This window comes from Strongylocentrotus purpuratus, unplaced genomic scaffold (genome assembly GCF_000002235.5).
Source record: "Strongylocentrotus purpuratus isolate Spur 01 unplaced genomic scaffold, Spur_5.0 spur5_scaffold_12, whole genome shotgun sequence".
Lineage (NCBI taxonomy): Eukaryota > Metazoa > Echinodermata > Echinoidea > Camarodonta > Strongylocentrotidae > Strongylocentrotus > Strongylocentrotus purpuratus.
In genome coordinates, this window is record NW_022145597.1 from 25033341 (window position 1) to 25058988 (window position 25648).

Sequence of the window (25648 nt, forward strand, 5' to 3'; positions counted from 1 at the left end):
CACTTTGCGTGACGATTTTCCTCACTACCGTCACTTCGTGAAAACAAGGACAAAATGTTTTATTATAACCCTGCAAGCCAGGCTGCATAATGAGGAATAAGCATTCTTGCTCATACTTAAACAATTTCCATCTTTCCATGCGACATGTATCTCATAATTACAAAAGCAAGTAGTACAAGAAAGAGTTAAAACAAATTACCCATGAATTATTACGTAAAGAACTGCTGTTCTATCATTGTATAGTGAAATAAGCATAATTATGAATTTTCCAAGCATCTTTCCGTTCTTTTTATTTTTCTTATTGATATTTATAAACGGGTCACTTATGTTAAATTAATGGCAAACGCAACACGGCAAAGCTATTACTATATATATATATTTTTTTTATAGAAAGCTCTTTATGTCTGCATAGTTTATAATACAATATTGCACAAAAAACTGAAAGGATGGCCATTCTGCCATCGAATTCAAATATAATAATGTACAGTAAATAGACATCTGATATGAGAGAAATGTAAATAAACCAATTAAAATTATGCACAATATTCCATCATAATGCATTTAATAATAAAACTGCTCTATACTGTTTTTGAAAATAGAATATGGCATAAACTATACAATAGTTTTTTGAAAAATATATATAGTAGTACATAGTTCATTATCAGATGATTATTCAAAATAATTACATTATATTTTTTGTATTACATATTGTCCTTTTCATAAAATTAGACTTATTTTGAACACGTAAGGCAAATCGTGACACTGTATTTTTTTTGGCTGTAATGACATTTTACCCAAACACTAGTACTGCGGCTAAAGTCATATAGATCTATTATTTCTAAAATATTGTAAATATTTATAGATTTGCAATGCTGTACATTTATTTTATTTTCTGCTATGGAATATCAAAACAAAGTCTTAAAACTGATGGTACGTTATTCCACGAGCAATGTTGTATATACAGACAAAATTCAGTCATGTGTAAGAAAAAAGGGCGGAAATATGTGATGTTAAAGGCAGGGTATTTTACTGTCACTTCTTCAGATTTATGTACATCGCCATCTGCTGCTCACAGTGTCCCGATGTGTCGACAGCCATGTCCCATAGTGCATCACAAATTGATGATGCTTCAGTGTAGGGACCGGAAATCGCTTTATGTATGCCTTCACCGAAAGATTGCGCGATTGAAAATCTATTACAGCAGTGGTAGCGGTGTCGGTAAAATACACTGCCCTAAAAGGCATTTGGTAACAACATGAGCGACATCGAATGTCTTTAAAGTATATTAAATTGTGCCCAGACATATAACAAAAAGAAGGTTATAATATAGAAATCGTCAACACTAAAGCGTTGTCAAGTAGTGATCTTTAAGGAAAGGTCTCACAATGTATCATGCGTAATTAACTTACGGGCGAGCAGACTCCCCCGACCTATTACCTTATTCCATCTTACTTTTCAGTATTAGTTGAGGAAACTTAATAATATTTCTTGTCATAGACCAACTGCATTGTAGAACCAGAAAATAAATGTTTTTCATCAAAGTCAATATCTTGACAACGCAATGCTTGGTATTTAAGTAATCTGTGACTTTAGGAATAGTATAATTTGTATAATCTCTACATGTATTTATGCGATATGTACCGTTTCTTATGACATATCTATCATATCTATACATATCTATGTACAAAGGCAAGTCCATTCAAGCAGTATAATTATGTAACAATGATTGCAGATTTTGCGTGTTTTTTCAAGGTGAATCTATAAGGCAAGTAAACATTGATTTCATTCCAGTAATTTCCTCTTGCTTTCAGTAAATCATTAATTGCCGACACAAGATTTGGGAACCGGGAACCATGCGATTCACAGTTCGGTGGTGTATCCGCTAGACAACGACACCTTAACAATGACATGAGTTTAATTCGATACTGCACTCTAAGAAAAAAGGGTGCAAAATAAGAGGTTGCACCCTTTACATAAAAATGAACCCTCTTGAAGGAAAAGGGGTTCAAAAAGGGTGCAATATAAGATTTTGCACCCTTCCCACAAAAATGAATCCTATCGACCAAAAAAGGGTGCAAAATAAAAATTTGCAAATTGCATGCATATTCATGATTACTTTCCACGTGTTCACATAAAAATACATTTATCATGATTTGTTAAGCAAATTATGACAATGCACATAAATTTTGTGATTTGTATTTTCCTTTGGCAATCATTAACCAATAGATTATTTTGTCTAATCATGTTACAATTAAATTCACGTTTTAGCAATAGATATTAATTACATTGATTATATTGATTATATGATTACTAACCAAGAAACATCATGCATGTTTAATATGTATTTGTGTACGAGCAAATTTTACCAGTATTCCTCGATGATGGGTGCAGGATTGCACCTTTTAAAGCGTGTAGGATTGAATCCCTAAAGGTGCTGCTATTGCATCGGTTTGCACCCATAATGGAGCAGGATTGAACCACTAAGGGTAACATGTCTCCTAAAAAGTGCAATCTTGCACCCTCTTAAAGGGTGCAGGATTGAACCCATAACTGAGGTGCTGCTAGTGTTGCATCGGTTTGCACCACTAAAGGTGCAGGAATAAACCATAAAGGGTACTATTTCCCCTAAAAGGTGGATTTAACCCCTAAAGGTGCTGCTATTGTTGCATCGGTTGGCACCCCTAAAGGTGCATACTTGCACCATTTTTTCTTAGTGTGTGGTGTTCTTATATGATGTTACAATGTAAAGATACCGATGTGGTGTTAGATTTAACACCATGATTTTTGCAAAGCGTGCTAATGCTTATCTGGTGTTCAAAACGATGAAGTAGCTGTAGATCTTGGAGCTCCAGATTTCGACATCCATGAGCTGTCTTGAACTCGTCGATGAAATCGATTTTTCAAAGTCGCTTTTATCTGAAAACACATGAAGAATAAAAAGAATTTTTGGTTTAAAATCAAGTCAATTCAGCTCTACCTTCAATCAAGTTGATCAAAATTCCTTATGAAAAAGTGTTTAGCTAATGTTTAAAACCAATCGCTACAATTAAGATATAGCTTATGATATCGGTATGTTAAATACATATCAAAATAGTGGAAAAGGCAAGTTTCATTAATCCCTCCTTTATTCCATTTTCAAGAATAATAATGATTATTGGAGCAATTTATGTAGCGCAGCTACTATATAAACATTCTTTACTGCGCTGTGATTGAAACAAAACTCCCAACAGTGCTACTTTAAGGCCCGGTCACACAGGGAGGACGCATGGGGAACGCACGGCCAGCGCATGGGAAATTTGCAATTTTGGCCAGTGCGTTGTCGTGCGCCCAACTTTTGACACCAAATGCATAGCGTGTTGCTAGCGCGCTGAGCGCATACAGGGCGCATACAGTACGCATACAGACCGTACCCAGAGCGCACATGATAACAACTTCCACGAATGCACAGCGTGTTGCTAGCGCGCTGGACGAATGGTCCACGCATGCACCGCGTTCTACGACGCACGGCCAGCGAATTGGAAATCGGAAAAGGCCGTGTCGCTATGATTTTGGAAAAGCTAGCGAGCTGACACAAAATGCACAGCGTGTAGCTGGCGCGCTGTGCGTATACAGGGCGTGTGCCCCGCGTATGTCTGGCGCTGGTCTAGCGCGCTCAACGCACGTCTGGCGTGCCTTTGGCGTGTACATTCATGCGTCGAGCTCCGCTCACAATTTTGAGCATGCTCAAAAAATTCCGACGCACACAGCGAATGACGACGAATGCATAGCGCTGGTCCAGCGTTGGTCCAGCGCGCTCGACGAACGAGTAACGAGTGATGACGCACGCCTAGCGAACGACAACGCACTGGCCCAAATTGGAAATTTTCCATGCGCCGGCCGTGCGTCCCGCATGCGTCCCCTCTGTGTGACCGGGCCTTTACCGACAAACGATTAAAATAAATACTGTTCAAAAGCTCCTCGACACAAGGGCGTCTTTAACAAAACTTTGACCACAGCAACAGATGAGGCTTTTCTTATGTCTAGTGGTAGATTATCTCGGAGCTTGAGAGCAGCGCAACTGAAAGCGCAAATGAGGTACTTTGTTTTAATGTGAGGTAGCTTCATTAAAGCAGCTTGTCTTGTGTACTTCGCAAGTTACGTGCATATGCATGTGATTTAAAAGATACAAATGAAGACAAATATTTTGTGGCTTGACCATTTAAATGCTTTGTAAACAAGCAAACTTATTTCGAATGCCATTATATGCTTTACTGGTAACCAATTTAACTTCATTAAGAGCTTGATAGATTCAGACCGACACCAAAAATATGTGTATACTACTTATAATCAGATAACGATAATCGTGATAAAAAATTAAAAAACTTACGACTGGCACTTGGAGGCAGTGAAAAATGAGAATGCAGACCCCCTAAAAAAATGAAGGAAAGAAGAGGAAGAAATAAGACAAGAATATGAAAAGAATGTTTTCAGTAAGCAATCAATTCATCATTCTAGACACCGTGACGATGCTTCTTGTCATGATGTATATGCACCGCGATTATTAAACAATGATATTCACATAAGGTCCTCCTCCCTTGCCGAGTAAGAAGATTGGTATCTGATATAGTTAAGGTCTCATGAAATGTATCATATTTATTATACTGGACCCTTGCGCAATCGACTGTACTGATTTCACATTTTCTCACAACATTTGATTGAGAATCATGGCTTTTAATTTAATTAATATATCGGAAGAATCGACCACCTCATAGAGGATTGCATTACATTCCCGCTCTCTAATAATAGATTATTGGTTATTATAGTACTGTAGAAATACAGATTTCAGTAGAACGGTATGTTCAATGTTCACGACTGCCGGCTCTTATTAAAACCGACAATGCTTTTAGCCATTAAGCTTTGACACAAATATTAAAGGATCTCGGGAGTGCTTTAAATTCGTGTGCCCTTTCTGCCCCCCTCCCCAGCCCCTTCCATAATATGCACGGATAGGCCTAATGTTTGCACGATGCTACATTGTATCTTTGGTCACCTCATTGGGAGGTCATTGTTCCACCTCCAAGATGTTTGAACTTCTTTGCCCTCTATCTATCACGAATTCCGCGATAGCCACTTATGTAATAATGAATTCAGTTTCAGTGTTGACGTGCACAATGATCAAAACTGATTTGAAACAGTTAATATATTGAATGGCAACAAACCTGAAGACCGAACGAGATGGTGAAGAGGTACTGAAAGAAGATGACGTCATCAGATGTGGTGATGCTGGTGACGGCCCCCGAGAACCAAGTCAGACCAAGGATCGGAAGTAGAATCAGCAGTGCACGAGCCATCGCCCTAATTAAACACACAAACAGAGCAGTCAGTGGTGTACCGTTTCTTGGGTCGCTATCCCTAAAAGGGGGGATGGGGGGGGGGGGGGACGTAGTTACTGTTGCCTCATTTAAATACAAAATAGTAGTCAATGGGGGGGGGGGGGGTTCTTCAATCCGGCTATTGATCATTGAACCTATTAGACTATAAGATGTAACTACATCTATATTTTGCAAAATTATTCAGTGTTGCATATTGGTTTCTTTCTTTTCCTGACTAACACTGTGTTGGTAGGAAGGGTATTTTACCAATATCGCATCCACTGCTGTAATGTATTCCCAATTAGTTGGTATATCAATGTAGGAGATGGCTGTCGACAAATTGTGACGTTGTGAGTAACAGATCGGAGTATGCGTACATCTGAAGTTGTACGTGTCAGTAGAACACCATGCCTTTGATACAATGAACATGAGGATGACAAGTAGAAATGTGTTTGATGACTTACTTGATTTTGTCTAACTCGTCTTTCTTCGCGTTGGCCTTGAGTGCCATGAAGGACTTCATCACAAAGAACAGGATCATCGAGTTGAACTGCAAAAAAAAGAATATTTTTCAAACTTAAGACGTATTCGACAGAATATCTTCCTTAAGTCTCTTAACCGCTGATATTGTACCCAAACAGCTAAATTTAGCAATTCGTCTTTCGACGAAACAGACACAATGGAACTTTCATCTTCACATGTAAAATATGTTGTTTCTGTCATGTCCGTAGGGGCGAACATGAAAGCAGGGGTAGACCTACTCAGGGGCAGATCCAAGACTATTACTAGGGGGACAAGCATGTCAAACACCTAAAGCTATCACAATGAACCAAAGCGTCATTTGTTTTATTTTCATGAAGGATTTGTTTCTATACATACCAAGAGCACTGCGAATACACATCCGACAAATACGTAAATGGTGTAGTCATCGTGACGAAGCCAGCAACTGTGAACGTACAAAATAATTGAATACAGTTTTTGTTATGGTTTCAACTTATTCCTTGTATTAACACATTTGTTTAGTGCCACTACGATTATCTAAATATAGCTTGGCGAAAATCGGTGTCAGATATTCCAATCCTAATCGAAATACGAGCATGAACCTTGGACCCAAACCTTTAACCTAACCCTTAAATCGCAACCCAAGCTCTCATCCTATAATTATAATCATGCAAGCATCATTGAAGATGTAAAATCCTTAGATCAAGTGTGGTGGTCGCCATTATCAGATGAAGGATTCCCTTGCAAAGGAAAAAATTGTTCATGGTGATAAAGAAGGGAATGATTTTCACCATAAGGATTCATCAAAATTGTTATATGTGGTATTCCACTCTCTGTCTCTCACTCTCTGTCCCCCACCCTTCTTTCTCTATCTCTAGTTTATCTTTCTGTATGTTTGCGTGCGTGAATGTGTGTGTGTCTATCTTCCTCTGTCTCTTTCTCCTTCGCCTCGTTCAAAGGTAGCTTATGCTGTCCTACACGATCGCTATTTTACAAAGAATAGCAACTAAAAGAGACATACTAAAGCATTTCTTCTTGCATTCATCGGAGTAAACCGCAAGAATAAAACAGAAAACCGAAATCGGGCAAAAAAAGGCAAAAACTTAAAGAATAAAGCGACAAGTAAATACAAGTAAAACTTACACTTTAGTAGTGCCATAGCCATCATACAAGACGCCGAAAGAAACTCCAACAACCACTAGCGAGCCTCCTAAAGGGAAAATACATCACGATTTAAATCAGGGTTAGTTTTGTGATTATTAGAAAAGAGTTTTAAGACACGTCAAAATATTAGGGCCTCCTGGTAATGTATAACTGTGCACTATGCCTTGGGGCACAATCAAAGTTTATTTGTAAACTCTAGCATTGACGGATCCAGAGGGCAAAACCGGCCCTAGCGCCTCCCCCCCCCCTCACACGTTTTGGTAATTCCAGGATACGCCCCTGCTCTATTGTAAGTTTTTTTTAATAAATTAAACTCATGATATAATTGTATTGACCTAGAGTCTATTTCGTTTTGTTTGTTTTGAAATAGATCAAGTTTACTTGTAACCACTAGCATTGGCGGGTCCAGGCGGGGGGGGGGGGGGGCGTTAATATGATGTACAATTGTTCCCACGATATCGGCGGAAGATTTCAAAAGAAACTAGAAATGCAATCGTGTCTGAACGATGTGCGTGCAATGACGCCATGTTTCTACGTGTCAAACGAAAGAGCTTCTCTCGGACTATCCAGAGCAATATGTACGAAGTCTGTAGCTTCTGTGATATTGGAGATAGGTAGGGCGAAAGAAAGGCCTCAACAGTGACCTTGATGGGATGGTAGTGACTATACCTACGAAGTTTGAAAGAAATTGGGATAGGGGAAAGAACCTAGAAAGGGCTCGCAAGCACTGCGTGCAAAAACCAATGGGATTTGGTGCATGTTCGTCATTGCAATGAAGATCGTTCTGGGGGCCAAAAGCGTGAACCCGATATGCCCCATAGACAATGCGTGTAATGCATGGGCGGAAAACGTACAGGATCTGTTTTATGACCGGAGTTAAATTGTTTTTTCTCTCTCTCTTCAAGTCTCTTTATGGGCCGTATTTGGTATCATTAGAAATAGAATTTCATGGTTGTTATTGTAAACCACTTTTTTTTTTCCTATGATAATCCTATCGAAACACGTGATGTAAAATAGTTTTATAGGACAAAATGGCGTCTTAAATGGCCCCCTTGACCAATTTCAAAAATCCGGCCAAGAGGTGCCCTGCGTATTGGAACTCGGCATGTCACTGCAAATTTTCAAGGAAAAAAAAAGACGTTTAAGGGGCGAAAAGCAGTCTGAAAAAATGACGTCATAGCCGATACGTGTTAGATTCGGGCGGAAACTCGGCGGAATTCGTAAAGTGACCTTTGTTCAAATGCAATTTACTCACAATTTTCTGTGTGAACATATACTGTACTTGGTATCATGCGAAAGGGCACTTCATTGCAGTCAGTTTGACACCATTGTTATCTCTACCCAATGTATTGCACGCATTAAACGCGCTATTACGTAATGCATAGTAAATTCATCATTTTGGGCGATAACTTTGCGCTGACATATTCGAATTTTACTAAACTTAGCGAACAGTTGTCACGTATATGAATACATGTTTCTGCCAAGTTTAATTGATGTAGGTATAACGATCGCCATTTTAGAGCAAGTTGAAGTTATTTCGGAATTTTCTTGAAAATGGCGAATTTGGAGGGCAATTTTCTCAAATTTGGTCAGTGATAGGGTATATAATTTTGTATATGGCTGGAAAGGGCATATCTTCAAGTATCTAAATCCAAAAAAGGGTACGGGTTTGCCAAGCCATTATGGAGATACGGCCACAGAGAGAAAGCCAATTCCCAGAACTTTAGAGGGCGCTATTTATGTTTTGCATAGCCATTGGAGCGTGAAATTTGGCATGGGTATGTGCAATTATAAGATAAAGATACTGTGAGATTTAAATACAAAACGGAATTTATATGAGAAAGTTATGGCAGTTTTAGATTATTTAGGGGTCCATTTTTCAAGAACTTGAGAGATTTTTGACGGAGTCGGTTTTAGATTTGAATTTCGAGTATGAAGATGGCATTTTGAAGGGCAGGTTATGTGTCGCAGATGAAAGAACATCTCTCAGACTATCTAGAGGAATTTGTTAGAAGTTTGTAGGATCTAGGATATTGGAGATAGGAAGGAAGATATAAAGGCCTTAAAATGGACCAGAAACGGACAAAATGGCGCCTAGACGGTCATGCATGAGTGATTTTGAAAATCGAAAAAGTAGGTGACCTTGATGAGATGCTAGAGATGATGCCTACGAAATTTGGAAGGAAATGGATATGATGAAGGCACCTAACTGGGAATAACAAGCACTACGTGCAAAACGAATGTGATTTTCGGACGATAAGGAATATACTAAGGAGAATATTAATGGGGCAGAATGTGAACGAAAACAAGGCAATGACGAAGGTTCGTCATTGCAACTAGTAATGCAATCGTGTCACAACGATGTGCGTGCAATGACGCCATGTTTCTACGTGTCAAACGAAGGAGCTACTCTCGGAATATCCAGAGCAATATGTAAGAAGTCTGTAGCTTCTGTGATAGTGGAGATAGGTAGGGCGAAAGAAAGGTCACCAAAACGGCCAGAAACGAAAAAAATGGTGCCTTGACGGTCACGCATGAGGGTTTCCGGAGAACGAAGAATTTAGTGACCTTGAAAGAATGCTAGAGACTACGCCTACGAATTTTGAAGGGAATTGGAGTAGAGGAAGGGATCTAGAAAGGGCTCGCAAGCACTGCGTGCAAAACCAATAGGATTTGTTGCATGATGAACATGTTGCGACGCGTGCTTTGGCACGAACGGCCGCCCATACTAACACAACCGAATAACAGTCTTAAAAATGACGTCATAGCCGATACGTGTTATAATTGGGCGGAAACTCGGCGGAATTCGTATAGTGACCCTTGTTCAAATGTGATTTACTTACAATTTTCTGTGTGAACATATACCATACTTGGTATCATTCGAAAGGGCACTTCATTGCGGTTAGTTTAAAACCATTGTTATCTCCGTGCAATGTATTGCACGCATTAAACGCGCTATTACGTAATGCATAGTAAATTCATCATTTTTGGCGATAACTTTGCGCTGACATATTTAAATTTTACTAAACTTTGCAAATAGTTGTCACGTACATGGATACATATGTCTACCAAGTTTTATTGATGTAGGTACAAAGATCGCCATTTTAGAGCAAGTTGAAGTTATTTTGGAATTTTCTTGAAAATGGCGAATTTAGAGGGCATTTTTCTCAAAGTTGGTCAGTGATAGGGTATATAATTTTGTATATGGCTGGAAAGGGCATATCTTCAAGTATCTAAATCCAAAAAAGGGTACGGGTTTGTAAGCCATAATGGAGATACGGCCACAGAAAGAAAGCCAATTCCCAGAACTTTAGAGGGCGCTATTTATGTTTTTGCAAAGCCATTGGAGCGTGAAATTTTGCATGGCTATGTGCAATTATGAGATAAAGATACTGTAAGATTTATATACAAAGGTGAATTTATATGAGAAAGTTAAGGCAGTTTTAGATTATTTAGGGGTCAATTTTTCAAGAATTTGAGAGATTTTTGACGGAGTCGGTTTCAGATTTGAATTTTGAGTACGAAGATGGCATTTTGAAGGGCAGGTTATGTGTCGCAGATGAAAGAACATCTCTCAGACTATCTAGAGGAATTTGTTAGAAGTTTGTAGGATCTAGGATATTGGAGATAGGAAGGAAGATATAAAGGCCTTAAAATGGACCAGAAACGGACAAAATGGCGCCTAGACGGTCATGCATGAGTGATTTCGAAAATCGAAAAAGTAGGTGACCTTGATGAGATGCTAGAGATGATGCCTACGAAATTTGGAAGGAAATGGATATGATGAAGGCACCTAACTGGGAATAACAAGCACTACGTGCAAAACGAATGTGATTTTCGGACGATAAGGAATATACTAAGGAGAATATTAATGGGGCAGAATGTGAACGAAAACAAGGCAATGACGAAGGTTCGTCATTGCAACTAGTAATGCAATCGTGTCACAACGATGTGCGTGCAATGACGCCATGTTTCTACGTGTCAAACGAAGGAGCTACTCTCGGAATATCCAGAGCAATATGTAAGAAGTCTGTAGCTTCTGTGATAGTGGAGATAGGTAGGGCGAAAGAAAGGTCACCAAAACGGCCAGAAACGAAAAAAATGGTGCCTTGACGGTCACGCATGAGGGTTTCCGGAGAACGAAGAATTTAGTGACCTTGAAAGAATGCTAGAGACTACGCCTACGAATTTTGAAGGGAATTGGAGTAGAGGAAGGGATCTAGAAAGGGCTCGCAAGCACTGCGTGCAAAACCAATAGGATTTGTTGCATGATGAACATGTTGCGACGCGTGCTTTGGCACGAACGGCCGCCCATACTAACACAACCGAATAACAGTCTTAAAAATGACGTCATAGCCGATACGTGTTATAATTGGGCGGAAACTCGGCGGAATTCGTATAGTGACCCTTGTTCAAATGTGATTTACTTACAATTTTCTGTGTGAACATATACCATACTTGGTATCATTCGAAAGGGCACTTCATTGCGGTTAGTTTAAAACCATTGTTATCTCCGTGCAATGTATTGCACGCATTAAACGCGCTATTACGTAATGCATAGTAAATTCATCATTTTTGGCGATAACTTTGCGCTGACATATTTAAATTTTACTAAACTTTGCAAATAGTTGTCACGTACATGGATACATATGTCTACCAAGTTTTATTGATGTAGGTACAAAGATCGCCATTTTAGAGCAAGTTGAAGTTATTTTGGAATTTTCTTGAAAATGGCGAATTTAGAGGGCATTTTTCTCAAAGTTGGTCAGTGATAGGGTATATAATTTTGTATATGGCTGGAAAGGGCATATCTTCAAGTATCTAAATCCAAAAAAGGGTACGGGTTTGTAAGCCATAATGGAGATACGGCCACAGAAAGAAAGCCAATTCCCAGAACTTTAGAGGGCGCTATTTATGTTTTTGCAAAGCCATTGGAGCGTGAAATTTTGCATGGCTATGTGCAATTATGAGATAAAGATACTGTAAGATTTATATACAAAGGTGAATTTATATGAGAAAGTTAAGGCAGTTTTAGATTATTTAGGGGTCAATTTTTCAAGAATTTGAGAGATTTTTGACGGAGTCGGTTTCAGATTTGAATTTTGAGTACGAAGATGGCATTTTGAAGGGCAGGTTATACGTCGCAGATTAAAGAACATCTCTTAGACTATTTAGATGAATTTGTTAAAAGTTTGTAGGATCTAGGATAGTGGAGATAGGAAGGAAGAAAGAAAGGCCTTAAAATGGACCAGAAACGGACAAAATGGCGCCTGGATGGTTATGCATGAGCGATTTCGACAATCGAAGAATGTAGTGACCTTGATGAGATGTTAGAGACTATGCCTATGAAATTTGAAAGGAAAAGGACATGAGGAAAGCACCTAACTAGGAATAACAAACACTACGTGCAAAACGAATGGGATTCCGGACGACAAGAAGAAGAAGAGGAAGACTAGAAATGCAATCGTGTCACAACGATGTGCGTGCAATGACGCCGTGTTTCTACGTGTCAAACGAAGGAGCTACTCTCGGACTATCCAGAGCAATATGAAAGAAGTCTGTAGCTTCTGTGATAGTGGAGATAGTTAGGGCGAAAGAAAGGTCACCAAAACGGCCCGAAACGGAAACATTGGTGTCTGGACGGTCACGCATGAGGGTTTCCGGAGAACGAAGAATTTAGTGACCTTGAAGGAATGCTAGAGACTACGCCTACGAATTTTGAAGGGAATTGGAGTAGAGGAAGGGATCTAGAAAGGGCTCGCAAGCACTGCGTGCAAAACCAATATGACTTGGTGCATGATGAACATGTTACGACGCGTGCTTTGGCACGAACGGCCGCCCATACTAACACAACCGAATAGCAGTCTTAACAAATGACGTCATGGAAACTCGGCGGAATTCGTACTTGTTCAAATGTGATTTACTCACAATTTTGTGCGTGAACATATACCATACTTGGTATCATTCGAAAGGGCACTTCAGTGCGGTCAGTTTGACACCATTGTCATCTGCGCAAAACGTACTGCACGCATCAAACGCGCTAATACGTAAAGCATAGTAAATTCATCATTTTTGGCGATAACTTGGCGAATAGGGCATTACAATTTACCAAACTTAGCAGACAGTTGTCACGTATATGGATACATGTGTCTGCCAAGTTTCATTGATGTAGGTATAAAGATCGCCGGTTTAGAGCAAGCTGAAGTTATTTCTCAATTTTCTTGAAAATGGCGAATTTGGAGGGCAATTTTCTCATATTTGGTCAGTTATAGGGTATATAATTTTGTATATGGCTGGAAAGGGCATATCTTCAAGTATCTAAATCCAAAAAAGGGTACGGGTTTGCCAAGCCATTATGGAGATACGGCCACAGAGAGAAAGCCAATTCCCAGAACTTTAGAGGGCGCTATTTATGTTTTGCATAGCCATTGGAGCGTGAAATTTGGCATGGCTATGTGCAATTATGAGATAAAGATACTGTGAGATTTAAAAACAAAACGAAATTTATATGAGAAAGTTATGGCAGTTTTAGATTATTTAGGGGTCAAATTTTCGAGAATTTGAGAGATTTTTGATGGAGTCGGTTTCAGATTTGAATTTTGAGTACGAAGATGGCATTTTGAAGGTCAGGTTACACGTCGCAGATGAAAGAACATCTCTTAGACTATCTAGAGGAATTTGTTAGAAGGTTGTAGGATCTAGGATAGTTGAGATAGGAAGGAAGAAAGAAAGGCCTTAAAATGGACCAGACACGGACAAAATGGCGCCTGGACGGTTATGCATGAGTGATTTCGAGAATCGAAAAATGTAGTGACCTTGATAAGATGTTAGAGACTATGCCTATGAAATTTGAAAGGAAAAGGACATGAGGAAAGCACCTAACTAGGAATAACAAGCACTACGTGCAAAATGAATGGGATTCCGGACGACAAGAAGAACTAAGAATATTAATAAGAAGAATGTGAACGAAAACAAGGCAATGACGAAGGGTCGTCATTGCAATAACTAGCGCGTAAATTACAAGCGGCCGACTGTTTCATTTACAAGCATGTCAATTTCAACGGCTTGCAGGATGAACGCGTTAAGCGGGGGAACAAAAATTTATAAATGATTTTTCGCGCGACGAAAAAATGACCGCGCTCATGTCATGAATATTCAATAGCAAAAAAGCCCATCACAGAACCTGTCCCATGAAAATGCCTTTGTGTAGAAAATGGGAAACTAAAAGTGGGTCAGATCGAAGTGTGTCAGGTGGGTCAATCTTGTACAAAATCATCCAAAATGTCGGAACCTGAACGCACCTCGACATCGAGATCGAAGACAGTTCTAGTAGTGATAGGGGAAACGACGATGGGGAGTGAGGAGTGCACAGTTTGAAAAAATTGAAAAAGAGAATGAACTCGGTGACGGTGATGATGGCCGCAGAGGCAGAGCTGCAGCTGCACTACCGCAAGCCTACCAGCCTGAACCCGAGGCAAGAGAAACGGGGCGAAAGAGGGTGACGGTGCCGTTGGTGTGAAAGGAGCGGGAATAGATTTTACCAGACTTGATCCGAATGATAGAGAGAATTGGTGAGTTTGGGGAAAATATGGATATCAATTAAATACATGGCATGGACTGTAGACCTTTAAATGTGTATTCAATACTTTATTTCCCCATTTATTCTACAATCGGTCGCCGTGGCTGGTGGGCTGGCATAGAGAGCAACATCGCGCCGGATCGTGGCAATATGTCATTGCCGTCGGCCATGCCCAACGGACTGAGCATCTAGCATGCTACTTTTGGTAAATTTTACTTCCAGCGCTAGCCGAGATGACGATTGGCATTCTTCTTTATCGCTAAATATTTGTTATTGTTTTGTTGGTTTGGTTGTCAGTATGGAAGAATAAGATATTTGGAGTCCCTAAAAGTATGTTTGTTATTGATACCATTTTCAGGAAACCGATATATAAACAAAGACGCGCAGGGGACTGTACTCAAGCACAATCTCATCAAACACTGCAGTGTGTCTGTGTGTTCTGTGTGTGCTCTCTCCCTATATTAATGTCACAAGAAAGAGCTTCTCTCGCTCTCCGTTTTTTCGGGTTGATGCGGTACGGTGAAAGGCTGCTCGAAAATCTCTCGTTATTCTTTTCCTATTTGAGTAAGCTGCTAGAAAGTTATATATTCATCATCTCCATGTCATTAGCTTTTTTTTAGATGTGTAATTATTCCTATTTAGGGTTGCTTGGTATATTTTACTTAAATACGCTATACCTACCCCAAGCAAAGAGACTCAACCATCCGATATGTAGAGGCTTGAAGCCCACGGCAGTTGTACGATAGAGGAATACGCCCTCTATCATCGTCCAAGCGAGAGCGGAGGTGAAGAGGTAATGGAGAGTGACGGCAATGGTCTTGCAAATTATCTGTAACAAGAATAAAAGTACAATGAAATCCATTAAATGTCAATCATTAAATGGAGGCAAACATTCATGTATAAGTAACAAATTAGGATACCAGTACAATGCAATAAATACTTTCCATTTTTTACAGCTTCCAGCTTTTACATTTATATTTCTAATATAAGAAGTAATTAGGAGTGACGGAAATGGTCTTGCAGATAATCTTTAAGACATGGAAGATTGCCACAAATGAATGATGATCCAGTACTGGTGATTTAGGAAACTAATATTATTCTAAATTCCCTTTCTCTGATAATGAACCCAATGATTAAGTTTTATATTATTGATAGAGAAAATAGAAAAAAACCTTTGCACCTCGGAGTTATCGTCTACCCACATGATTTACCTAGTTTTCAAATGATTGGGGAATTGTAAGTAATAACGTATGTCAAGATTGTCAAGATATGCGGAGCATATTACAACAAAATATTGTAAAGTATAGCTCCTCGGTGATCTTTCCTGTTTGTTTTGATACCTTACTAGTTAATATACCCCTCGACTTCGTCTAGAGGCACAGTACAGTCTCGAGACAACCTTGGACAAAAGTTTAAACCGTGCCCCTCATTACAATATTTGTATACCAAAGCGCCTAAAGAATAACTCCTAACTTACCCCCCCCCCCCACTCCGTGAACGGAGGGATACCATGCGTGTTCCCAAACTCTCCTGCTCGTAACAAGAGAAAAAAAGGTTTACCCGTATTGACTTTACACATCGGACTTTTGCTGAAAAGGGGGATGCTGAAAAAGGCTCGTATAACAAAAGAAAAAGGTCTACCCGTGTTGACTTCACACACCGAAATTTTGCTGAAAAGGGGGGGGGGGGGGGGGGGTCGCTGGGAACACGCATATGCCTCCCCTAAATAACACTAAGTGGGGGGGGGGCGGGTAACTTACCACATTCCAAGTCATCTCTGCCATAGTCATGAAGAGAAGCTGACCCAAGGCTGTCGAGATGGCTAGGTTCATGTGGATCTGAATCTTTAGAAGCTTCCAGGTGCTGTATGAAACAGATAACAATTAGATTATTATCTTAACTAGTTGGTGGTAATTATTATTTCGTCCCAACTTCCGTCATTCCTGGTCCAATTTTTACCCCTTTCAACTTATCTCAAATTTAACTTTACATTGGATAAGATAAATTGTAAGATAACTAGAAAATGACCCTAACCTTATACTTTGGACGGAATAATACCCGGAGCAATTGTCGCAGGGCCTAATATCGTATCAAAAAATGATTTTTCTAAATTTAGGAGAAAAGGCAAAATTTCACAAAACCGTCGTAAGCTCAAGTTCATCGACATCCAATAGAACCCGTCCAGTAAATACACACGTTTCAACTGGAGTTCGGCACACCTGTACTTGAAACGATGCCCTGGTTTATACTTACCCAGTGGCAAAGTAAATACAAATGGCCACCGTGAGGGACAAAACGGACAGCGCCCCCATGACTCTAGACAGATAACTCTGTATGACTGCGTGTATCCCTTGAGGAGGCTGCAAGGACGAACACATAACACAATTTTATACGTCATGATAATAATAACAATGATAATGATAATGATAATTATAACAAATAAATATATTAATAATGATAATAATAACAATGATACTGACAAATAATAATGATGATGAAATAAATAATGATAAGAAATAGAAGAAGAAGAAGAATGATAAAAAAAATAATTATAATAATGATAACAACAAGAAAAACAACGATGATGAGATATAGGTACAATATTTCATGGGAATGTTATCATCATAACAAAGAAATTCGATTAGATAATTAAAACTAAATGTTTTCGCTTTGTTTTAAATTGATTTGTTTAAAGTTAAATGGGGCGAGTGCTAATTGAGATTTCAAGCAATGAATCTACGAACAGGCATGCCATTGATGACCAGATTTTTCCACAGGTGCATAATGCAATGAACATTTTCGTGCTATTGTTCGTTACAGCCGCTGATTTATGTCCAGGTCTTGTGCTACGTACATTCACTTAACATTCGGTATTTGCTTCGCAAGATCGTGGAATTGTCTCCTTGACTATCACGGAAAACCTGGCTTTCATTTCCGACCATTTCACGTCTCCTTGACTAATCACAAGACCATTTAAAGCTGCAGACCTGAATTGGACAAGCTCCAAACTTCAATGAATTGTGGATCTTGAAGTGAAGTTTCAAGCTGGAAAACCATTTTTGGATTGATGTTGGATCATTTTATAAGGTAAGGGTAAAGTAAGATATTTATTCATCAACATCTCACAACTAACAGCTGAATTGCATGCATGATTTACGGATATTTGGTTTAAATATATTTTAAAAAAAACATCATATTTACAATTCATTATTTGACAATAATTCGACGAAAAAACTCAGTAAAACTCAGAAAAGGAAGAAATGTGGAGCAGGAAAATAAGGAGAAAAGGAAAGGAAAGTTGAGGGGGAGAAAGTGGAGAGAGAAGGGGAGAAGAGAAGGGAAGGGAGAGTGAGGGAGAGGGAGTGGAGAGAGAAAGAGAGAGAGGGAGAGAGTGAGAGAGATGGTGAAAGAAGAACAAAGAGAGAGATGAACACGAACACAGAGCTGGTATATTAAAAATGTAATTGAAAAAAGTTATTTCATCCTAGTTAGTGGGAATCCACTTCAAAGGAATTGATTAACAAAAAAGTAATTTTGAGGCAAAAGAAAAAATACGTTTCCACATTTACAGGCAACATTCATCTTCAATTCACTATTTTGTGTGTTCTAAAACTCCAAGTTCAGGTTTTCAGCATTAGAGTTCAACAGTTTGATAATTTGTGGCATTGCGCTATTTTTATAAACCTAATGTCGACAGTGTGAAACTGTGGTCTATCTTAGATGTGGAATTGCTTATCTTGTACGGTATGGGTCACACTTGTGTCTTGATAACTTAATTTGTTTGTATCAAACTGAAGAAATAAATGGCTCGCGTCGTACTTGTTGCACTCGGTCACTAAACTGAAGAAACTTCACATTTGGTATTCGGCGAGAGTCGACAGCCTTGCAAAGAGGCGAGAAACATGGAAAGAGAGAGAGAGATGGGGAAAGCGAGGGCGGGGAGACAGAGAGAGAAAGGGATAAAGAAAGATTATTTATTGAAAAAAGAGCTATAAACAGAGAGATGGAGACTTAGAGAGAGTGTTTGAGATAGAATACACTAGAAAGAGCGAGCGGGCGAGAAGGGGCGGGGTTATACTTACCTTGGCCGATAAGAGAACGGCAAAGCTAGTGAGATGAGTACTGCGGCATTGTACCAGGGACGAGTTTGCAAATACCACTTCCATACCAATATTTGACCAGACTCCAGAACTGTATACAATGTATCAATTAAATGATCAAATGCAATACAAAAATTAAATGGAATCCGTAATATTGTTTGCATCGGGATCAGAAGCATAACTATTACTTTGCTCAAGCAGTGAGAAATTTGTACATAACCAGAATTTTGCATTACCCAAAATAATCTTGGTGTCATCAAGTTGAAAAAGGCTTTTCTACCCAATAAAAGAAGAACCAAAGACATTGTGTCCATGATAACGTTGAAATTGTAGATCTCATGTGCATTCTTTTGGGGGCCACATTGTATATCTTTGTAACTCAAGCACAACTGAATCCGAGTTGTTCTGCGTGTAGATGAATCTGGATGTAGAGAACAATGAATCATCCATGCTCGTGTACTTCGACTTTGCCTCCTTAATATTGGCTTTAATCTACTGTATGAAAGCCAATCAACGCGCTGTATTATTGAGCGCTCGATCGAACAAATCTCAGCACCAGCGCCTCATGTAATTGAGTGCGTAATGAATGTTGATGGATTATGTGTTTTTTCATAATGAAAACGAGGATAAACAAGGACGTGACCTTTTCAGTGATAGTTGATTGAGAATGTAATCACAAATCTCGAAAATCTGGAAAATTGTCAATTTAGTAAACTTTTGCAAAGAGGTTTTCCAAAAAAAGGGCGACTGGCTGGAATTCCGTCCAAGGGAGTGGAGAATGTGAACTGTAACGGATAGAATCATAACAGAACCCAGGGCCGGGGTTATCTATTGTCAGCGTTTTAATCGGTTACGTTGTGACTGGTATGTGTAGTGTTTTTATAATAAACGGTTATTATTGAAAGAGAGGAGTCCAGTGTTCATATGATTAGTTTGAAAGCTCAAAATAAGAAGCATTCCTCTAACAGTTAATGTATGTCACTGCCATGAAGAGCTGAAGCCCCCCCCCCCCGGTCAAGGGGTGGTTTTTAGGTTGGGGGAATTGTCGGGGTGTAGGGTTACGTATGGGGGTACTACAACTCCTCTAGACGGTGATTTCCCGGGGAAAATACAACATCGTAAAAGCATTGGACTTACCTTTCGTTAGCGATAAACGCACAATGAATGGCATTTGTTTCGGCCTAAAATAGAAACAAAATTCATGGAAATGTAATTATAGCACAGAATTGAAAAGGTAAATTCTACATAAAAATTAAGATATAACGGGCAAAGTGATGCCTACTTCAAAGGTTTTTTGTAATTTTGATTTAAAAGGGTATTTGCACAAATTGTTCATTTAGTTCTTAGTGAATTAAGGCGTGAAGTAGTAGTTGCACAGGCGTTTTGCGGCGAAGAACACATTTGGGCTACACTTTCAGTCGTGAATCAAATGTAAAAGGGCAGACACAAAACAGTTCTCGAATGTCATGGGATTTCACTGAAAACGGAAGAGCGGCTCATGTATTGCCCTTATCAAAAGGCAGTTGGAAGTTTGAGATTTCTAGTAAAATCCGTCAACATAATCAGAAGATAACGTTGAGTATTGGCCATGCAATTGTTTTGGGAATAAAGCTTTCCAGTCATCTTTGGGAAAGCTTGAATATCTGGTAAAGAAGAATTAACATTACATGTACCTTGACTTTGAGCATTAATGAAAATGATGAAACATTGACTCAATAAATCTTTGAGAAAGTCATACAGAGTGAAGAGCATAACATATAGTAATACGCAGGCTTGTATGGGAGTTCACAAACAGGCAACATGTAAACATGTAGCAAGGAAACCAAAATTCCAATTTGTATTTTACCTGACTACAACTGAACCTCCTATTTAAGACTACGTCGAATGTCAACTCACCGTTAGATCCACGGCGAAGTCAATGATCACGGAGCCATTGAGATCAATGCTTGTATTGCCATTCTCGATGTCGATGATCATCACCAAGCTGATGACGTGTAGTTGGTTGTCTGAGGAGTCGATATCGTTTTGCAGGACGTTGGTGGCCCCGCCAACAACGTCGTTTTGGTCCATTGATTCGAAATTTACTTGCGCTGAAATGGGAATGGGAAAACAAAAATTTGACGTATAACCACCGCCATCATTAAAGTGTACCAATCATCTTAAAATAATTTATGTTCGGCTAGAATGTATAAAATCAACCGGCATTCAGTGTGTCATGTTCTAACGCATCGTACTATGAATCGCATGGTGTCGGGTTCGAATCCCTGCCATTAAGATATTAATGCCTTGTGGCAATTAATTTGCCTCTCTCCATCCAACCTATGTGAAGTAAATGTGTACCCGGTAGAAGAAAAATCCTTCCTTGCTTGAACGCCTTCTTACGGTTGCCAGGCTAAAGCAATATAATATTATTACTGATTAGGCTACCCGGGGCAATGACACTATGTCATTATTATAATAATCTGGATGTATATAGCAGTTGATACGAAATACCGTCTCTAAGCGTTTAATAGATATTATTAACCCGGTCATCAGATTCATTCACGCACAATTTGCACCACCTCTACCCCCTGGGGAGTTTTCCCATCATATAGTCACCGTTAAGGCATATGGCAATTACCAGACCCCAATTTCTCGCCTGAGTATGGTGTGGCAAATATAGATTAATGCCTTGCGAAAGGACATTAGTGCCGTGTCGAGGTTCGAACCCACAATCTTTGCATTTTAAGTCATGTGCGTAAACCAGTCGATTACGACACCTCTACCTCTTGTCATCTCAAGGAAGTTGATGTTTTTCCCTGATTGATATGGTGGGAGAGGAAATACATTAATCAGAAGTATCATTGCTCATAATATAAACAACTAGTGAGCATTTTGTCCCATTCCATTTTATTCTAGAATGAAAACGTCTCTTAATATGACCAATTAAGAATGTTTGTGGTTCCAGGAAAACCACGAGCGTTTCTTGAAGAATAATTTATTTATTTTTTTCGGGGGGGGGGGTCGTGCGTTTGTCCTAGTATTCATTTTCTACATGTGCCTCGATTTCATTTTGGACACCAACTCCTATTGCTCCTCTTAAACTAACATGGCTGACTGGAAAGAACAATTAATAAACGAACATCATGAGATTTTAATGCTTTGATGACATAAACACAGCACGGGGCACATTGCACGTCAGTGCCCTATTTTTCGATTTGTGTTGTCGTAGACATTTCATCAAGTTGAAGCTACAGCAGCATAATGATTACCAAATCTGAATGGAATGGCCGTATAAATGCATCCTACCGGCGCCCATTGCATTATTATAATTGCAATCAGGGCAATTCAAAATTTTGTATGAATAATCAATAATTATGTGTCAAACACAAATATGTCTACGCGATATTTGATAAGGTCTTTTTCAACAGCAATACCTTACTGAAACAACTATTTCCCACTGTGTGCCTTTGTACCTTCCTTGGTTATTATAATACATATATTGATGATAACAACAATGATAATAATGATTTTCTAAATAATTTTAGTAGTTATAGTAGTAGTAGTAGTCATGTTGTGTACCCCGTGAAGCCTCGTGAGAAGACAAATTGTTCTTTACCCTGAGGCCCTTGCAATTATTTTTACCGCAGCAATAGTAAAATAGAGGTAAATATAGATTAAAGCCCTGGCTAATGACGTTAGAGCTGCGACAGAGATTCGAACCCCGAACCTTGCGATTCACGATTCAGACGTTTAACCACTAGACAACCATTCTTCCGCTCTGGGAAACGATTCCACTTACCATCGGCCGTATTAAGCGAGTCGGATACGATGATGAATGTGGCACCACATGATTCAGATCCAAGCGATGTTCCTGCAACGAAGCCCTTTGTCATCCGAGGGCACCCTATTAGGTAATTTAAAAAAAGAAATTATTCTCTAACTTGGGAAAAGTCATTGCAAAATATATAGCAATGTGATTTATTGCATAACTCCTTCTCTCTAGGCACCAACTCGAGAAATATGCTCACCAGCTTGTGCAATTCACGTATCCCACTCACGGCCTTCCAATGTTATATTAATATTTGCTCGTTTGATTATATTTCTGCATTTTTGTAATATAACAAACATGTATATAATTAACAAAAGTTAAAATATATATCTAATCATATCATAATATAAAGTTAATTAAATAATGATACCCTTTCAAAAACACATGGTTGGCATATCATTTAAAAATTGAAATATGCAGGAGACCACCTTGAATTTGATGACGACCTCAGGAAAGGAACCTATATGGGCGACCAAACCTGTAACATATACTTACAATCAGAAATAAATAAACATTGATAGCCCTCTTGAATTAAAAATTGACCGATTCTCGCGATGTCAAAAGATAGATTGGTCAGTGGTATTATCAAGAAATTGTATTATTTTTCGATGAAATGAATCGAACAAATTTACAGTTTCCTACCTCGTTTTTCCACTGTGGATCCTGGTGTACTTGCGCTTGATGATTCGCCGTATCTCTGTTAAGCAGAAGGAGAATATTAATTTGCCTTTTAAGAAACAAACATCAACCATAAACACCTTCCCCGAAAAGAAAGTACATTCAGTTTGTGATTTGAGTTACATTTCCTATATGTCAATTCATATCACTTTCATTTCATTTCAATTCATTTCTTTTTATTCAGTTCTGAATACAAAATTATACGAATAAACATCAAGATATTTTAAACCGAAATGGCCAGAGCTCCAAAATAAGCGAAACTTGATGCCTTGTGGGCCCTGAAGATCAAATAAATAATTAGGGGGTCCCTGGCGATGCAAAGGCACAACAAGGAGAAGAGAAGAATGAGACTTAAAAGTGATTGAGTGAGACAGTGATATGGTGAGGGGGAGGAGGGAGGGGGTGAACTGAGAAAGAGTTACAGATAATTACACTCATCGTGAACTTTCAAGAATATGTTCAGTTATACATTCAGCTTAAGTATAATTATTGCAAATATGTTTTTATACAACGGTGCTTAATATATGCATGGGGGAGTTATCCGTTATCGAGCGTTCCTTGCAGATATTTACACTCGGCACAATTCAGCGGCAATAATGAATAAAATACCAAATGATCTCTTACACATACCTTTTCATACAAGTTAGGAGAATAACATGAGACTCACATGTTTATTTCAAATTTTCTTTTGTTACTACTGAAACTGGACACGAGCCGCGATAAACTCACCGACTCGTCAAGTAAAGAGCAGTTGAAGGGGTATTCCACTGAGTTTGAAGTCGTATTGGGCCTCGATTCGTAGTAGAGATTATCGCAATGCTCGCTGCGCAGACCGTCTTCATCAATGGTGAAAAGGCTGTTCGTTTGGATACTAAATGTAAAGGATTCATCTAAAAAGACACATTAGAAAAGAAAACAACCAGTGTAAAATTACACAATCGTACATTATGTGCTCCACAAATTTCTTTTGTTGTAATACATGAGTCAGAAGTTTTTTAGTTTTTGTTTAACTACTGACACATTATAGCATCATTTTAATAGGCAGGCATGAATTTATTTAGTTGGCATATTCGGAACTCATATTACAGGGACTGCTGTCAATAATTGTCTGTTGATACCTGAGGTGCAATTGTTCGCATTTGTACAATAAATAACATTTCCGGAGGACTATTGGAATTGGCAGGTGGGTAATTTAATTGTTTGCTTGATATAACATTCGTTTTTAAAGGTTATACATGTGTCCCGAAGCTCATATTCTACAATGCGTATAAAAAGGCAAACATTATTTTACGACATGAATGTTTCTTCCGAATGAGTCTTTTTAAATATCTTGGAAATACTCTTTGATCAACCAAATTATAAGGATTGCAACGATATTTATTTCACGTACATGAACAAAGTACTCCACATAATGTCGATTGGCCAAAAGAATTTATAATTGCATAATAGCGTAAACCTTCAAGTTTGAACGGCAAGCGCGTAAAAACCAAATAAAAAACAAAGGTTATTTGCCAAATAGCATTCTTATTGGCAGAGAAGCCACGTGAAGCTCGACAAAGTAACATAATTCATCCATGCTTACACGTGTATTCGATTTCGATGGAAATTGTCTCTGGCCCATCCACTGCGCTCAGGCATTCGACCCTGGAGTACATTTGAATGACCTCATACAGGGCGCCCTCACATGCAGGCTGGCTGCAAGCGATGATGTTTTGTGCGAGTCGGGTGATATCGACAGGTGATGCCTCAGACACCCGCAAGGTTGCACTCACCACTGTAATGGCACTGCTGTTGAAGTCAGGGTTGCTGCAGAGGGATACCCGAGGGTGGCAGTTCTCCAGCGTGGCTGAAATGTGGTTAAAAGAACAAACATAAAGAGACAACAGTTTGACAATACATTTTGTACATGGCGGGCTGTAGGATGCTCCAGAATGCACAATTTCATTTTTCAAATTTGATAATCTTGCTAGGTCGCTCCTGCTCTTTCACACAATACAACAACCTGTTAAGTGTTCAAACTTGAAAACAAGTGAATCTGAATAGTGACATAATGTTCTAAACATACCCCTACCCCCCCCCCCTAATTGATTTTATTAGAAAATGGAAAATACAATACAAGTCGACGTGTGAAGCTCTTACCTCCAATCTTGAAAGTCTCACAACGCCCTTCAACAGCAACAGTAGTACCCTTATCATGAAAAAGAAAGAAATGATCATTCCAATCCTGTTGATATTATGTTTTCAGCCGGTCAGGCAGTCTTCAAAAATCTTCAAAATTCATTGAAAGATGTCTTTGTCGGGAGGGGGGGGGGGGGGTTGAACAATGACAAGGAACATGCATCAGCTGGATCCAAGCGAATGCTTTGACAAACAGAGTATAAGTTAGAAGAGTTATAACAAAATGATGAAAAAGCAAATAGCGTCTGAGGCTATTTTCTTATCATAAGATGTATTATATAACAAA

The 25648-nt window shown here is 38.9% G+C and overlaps 1 protein-coding gene across 1 annotated transcript; it reads right to left on the reverse strand.

Annotated features, from left to right (window-relative positions):
• Positions 1–5174: 5174 nt before the first annotated feature.
• LOC105444326 (adhesion G-protein coupled receptor D1-like) lies at positions 5175–25233 on the reverse strand. Its single transcript, XM_030981446.1, has 15 exons — positions 25212–25233; positions 24767–25030; positions 23914–24074; positions 23149–23203; positions 22477–22581; positions 20592–20785; positions 19833–19876; positions 18678–18786; positions 16849–16955; positions 16356–16458; positions 15277–15424; positions 6996–7062; positions 6231–6297; positions 5816–5901; positions 5175–5334 (listed from the first exon to the last, which is right to left on the reverse strand). Exons 1-15 carry the CDS (start codon positions 25231–25233, stop codon positions 5175–5177), a joined length of 1692 nt encoding a protein of 563 aa, XP_030837306.1.
• Between the last annotated feature and the right edge of the window lie 415 nt (positions 25234–25648).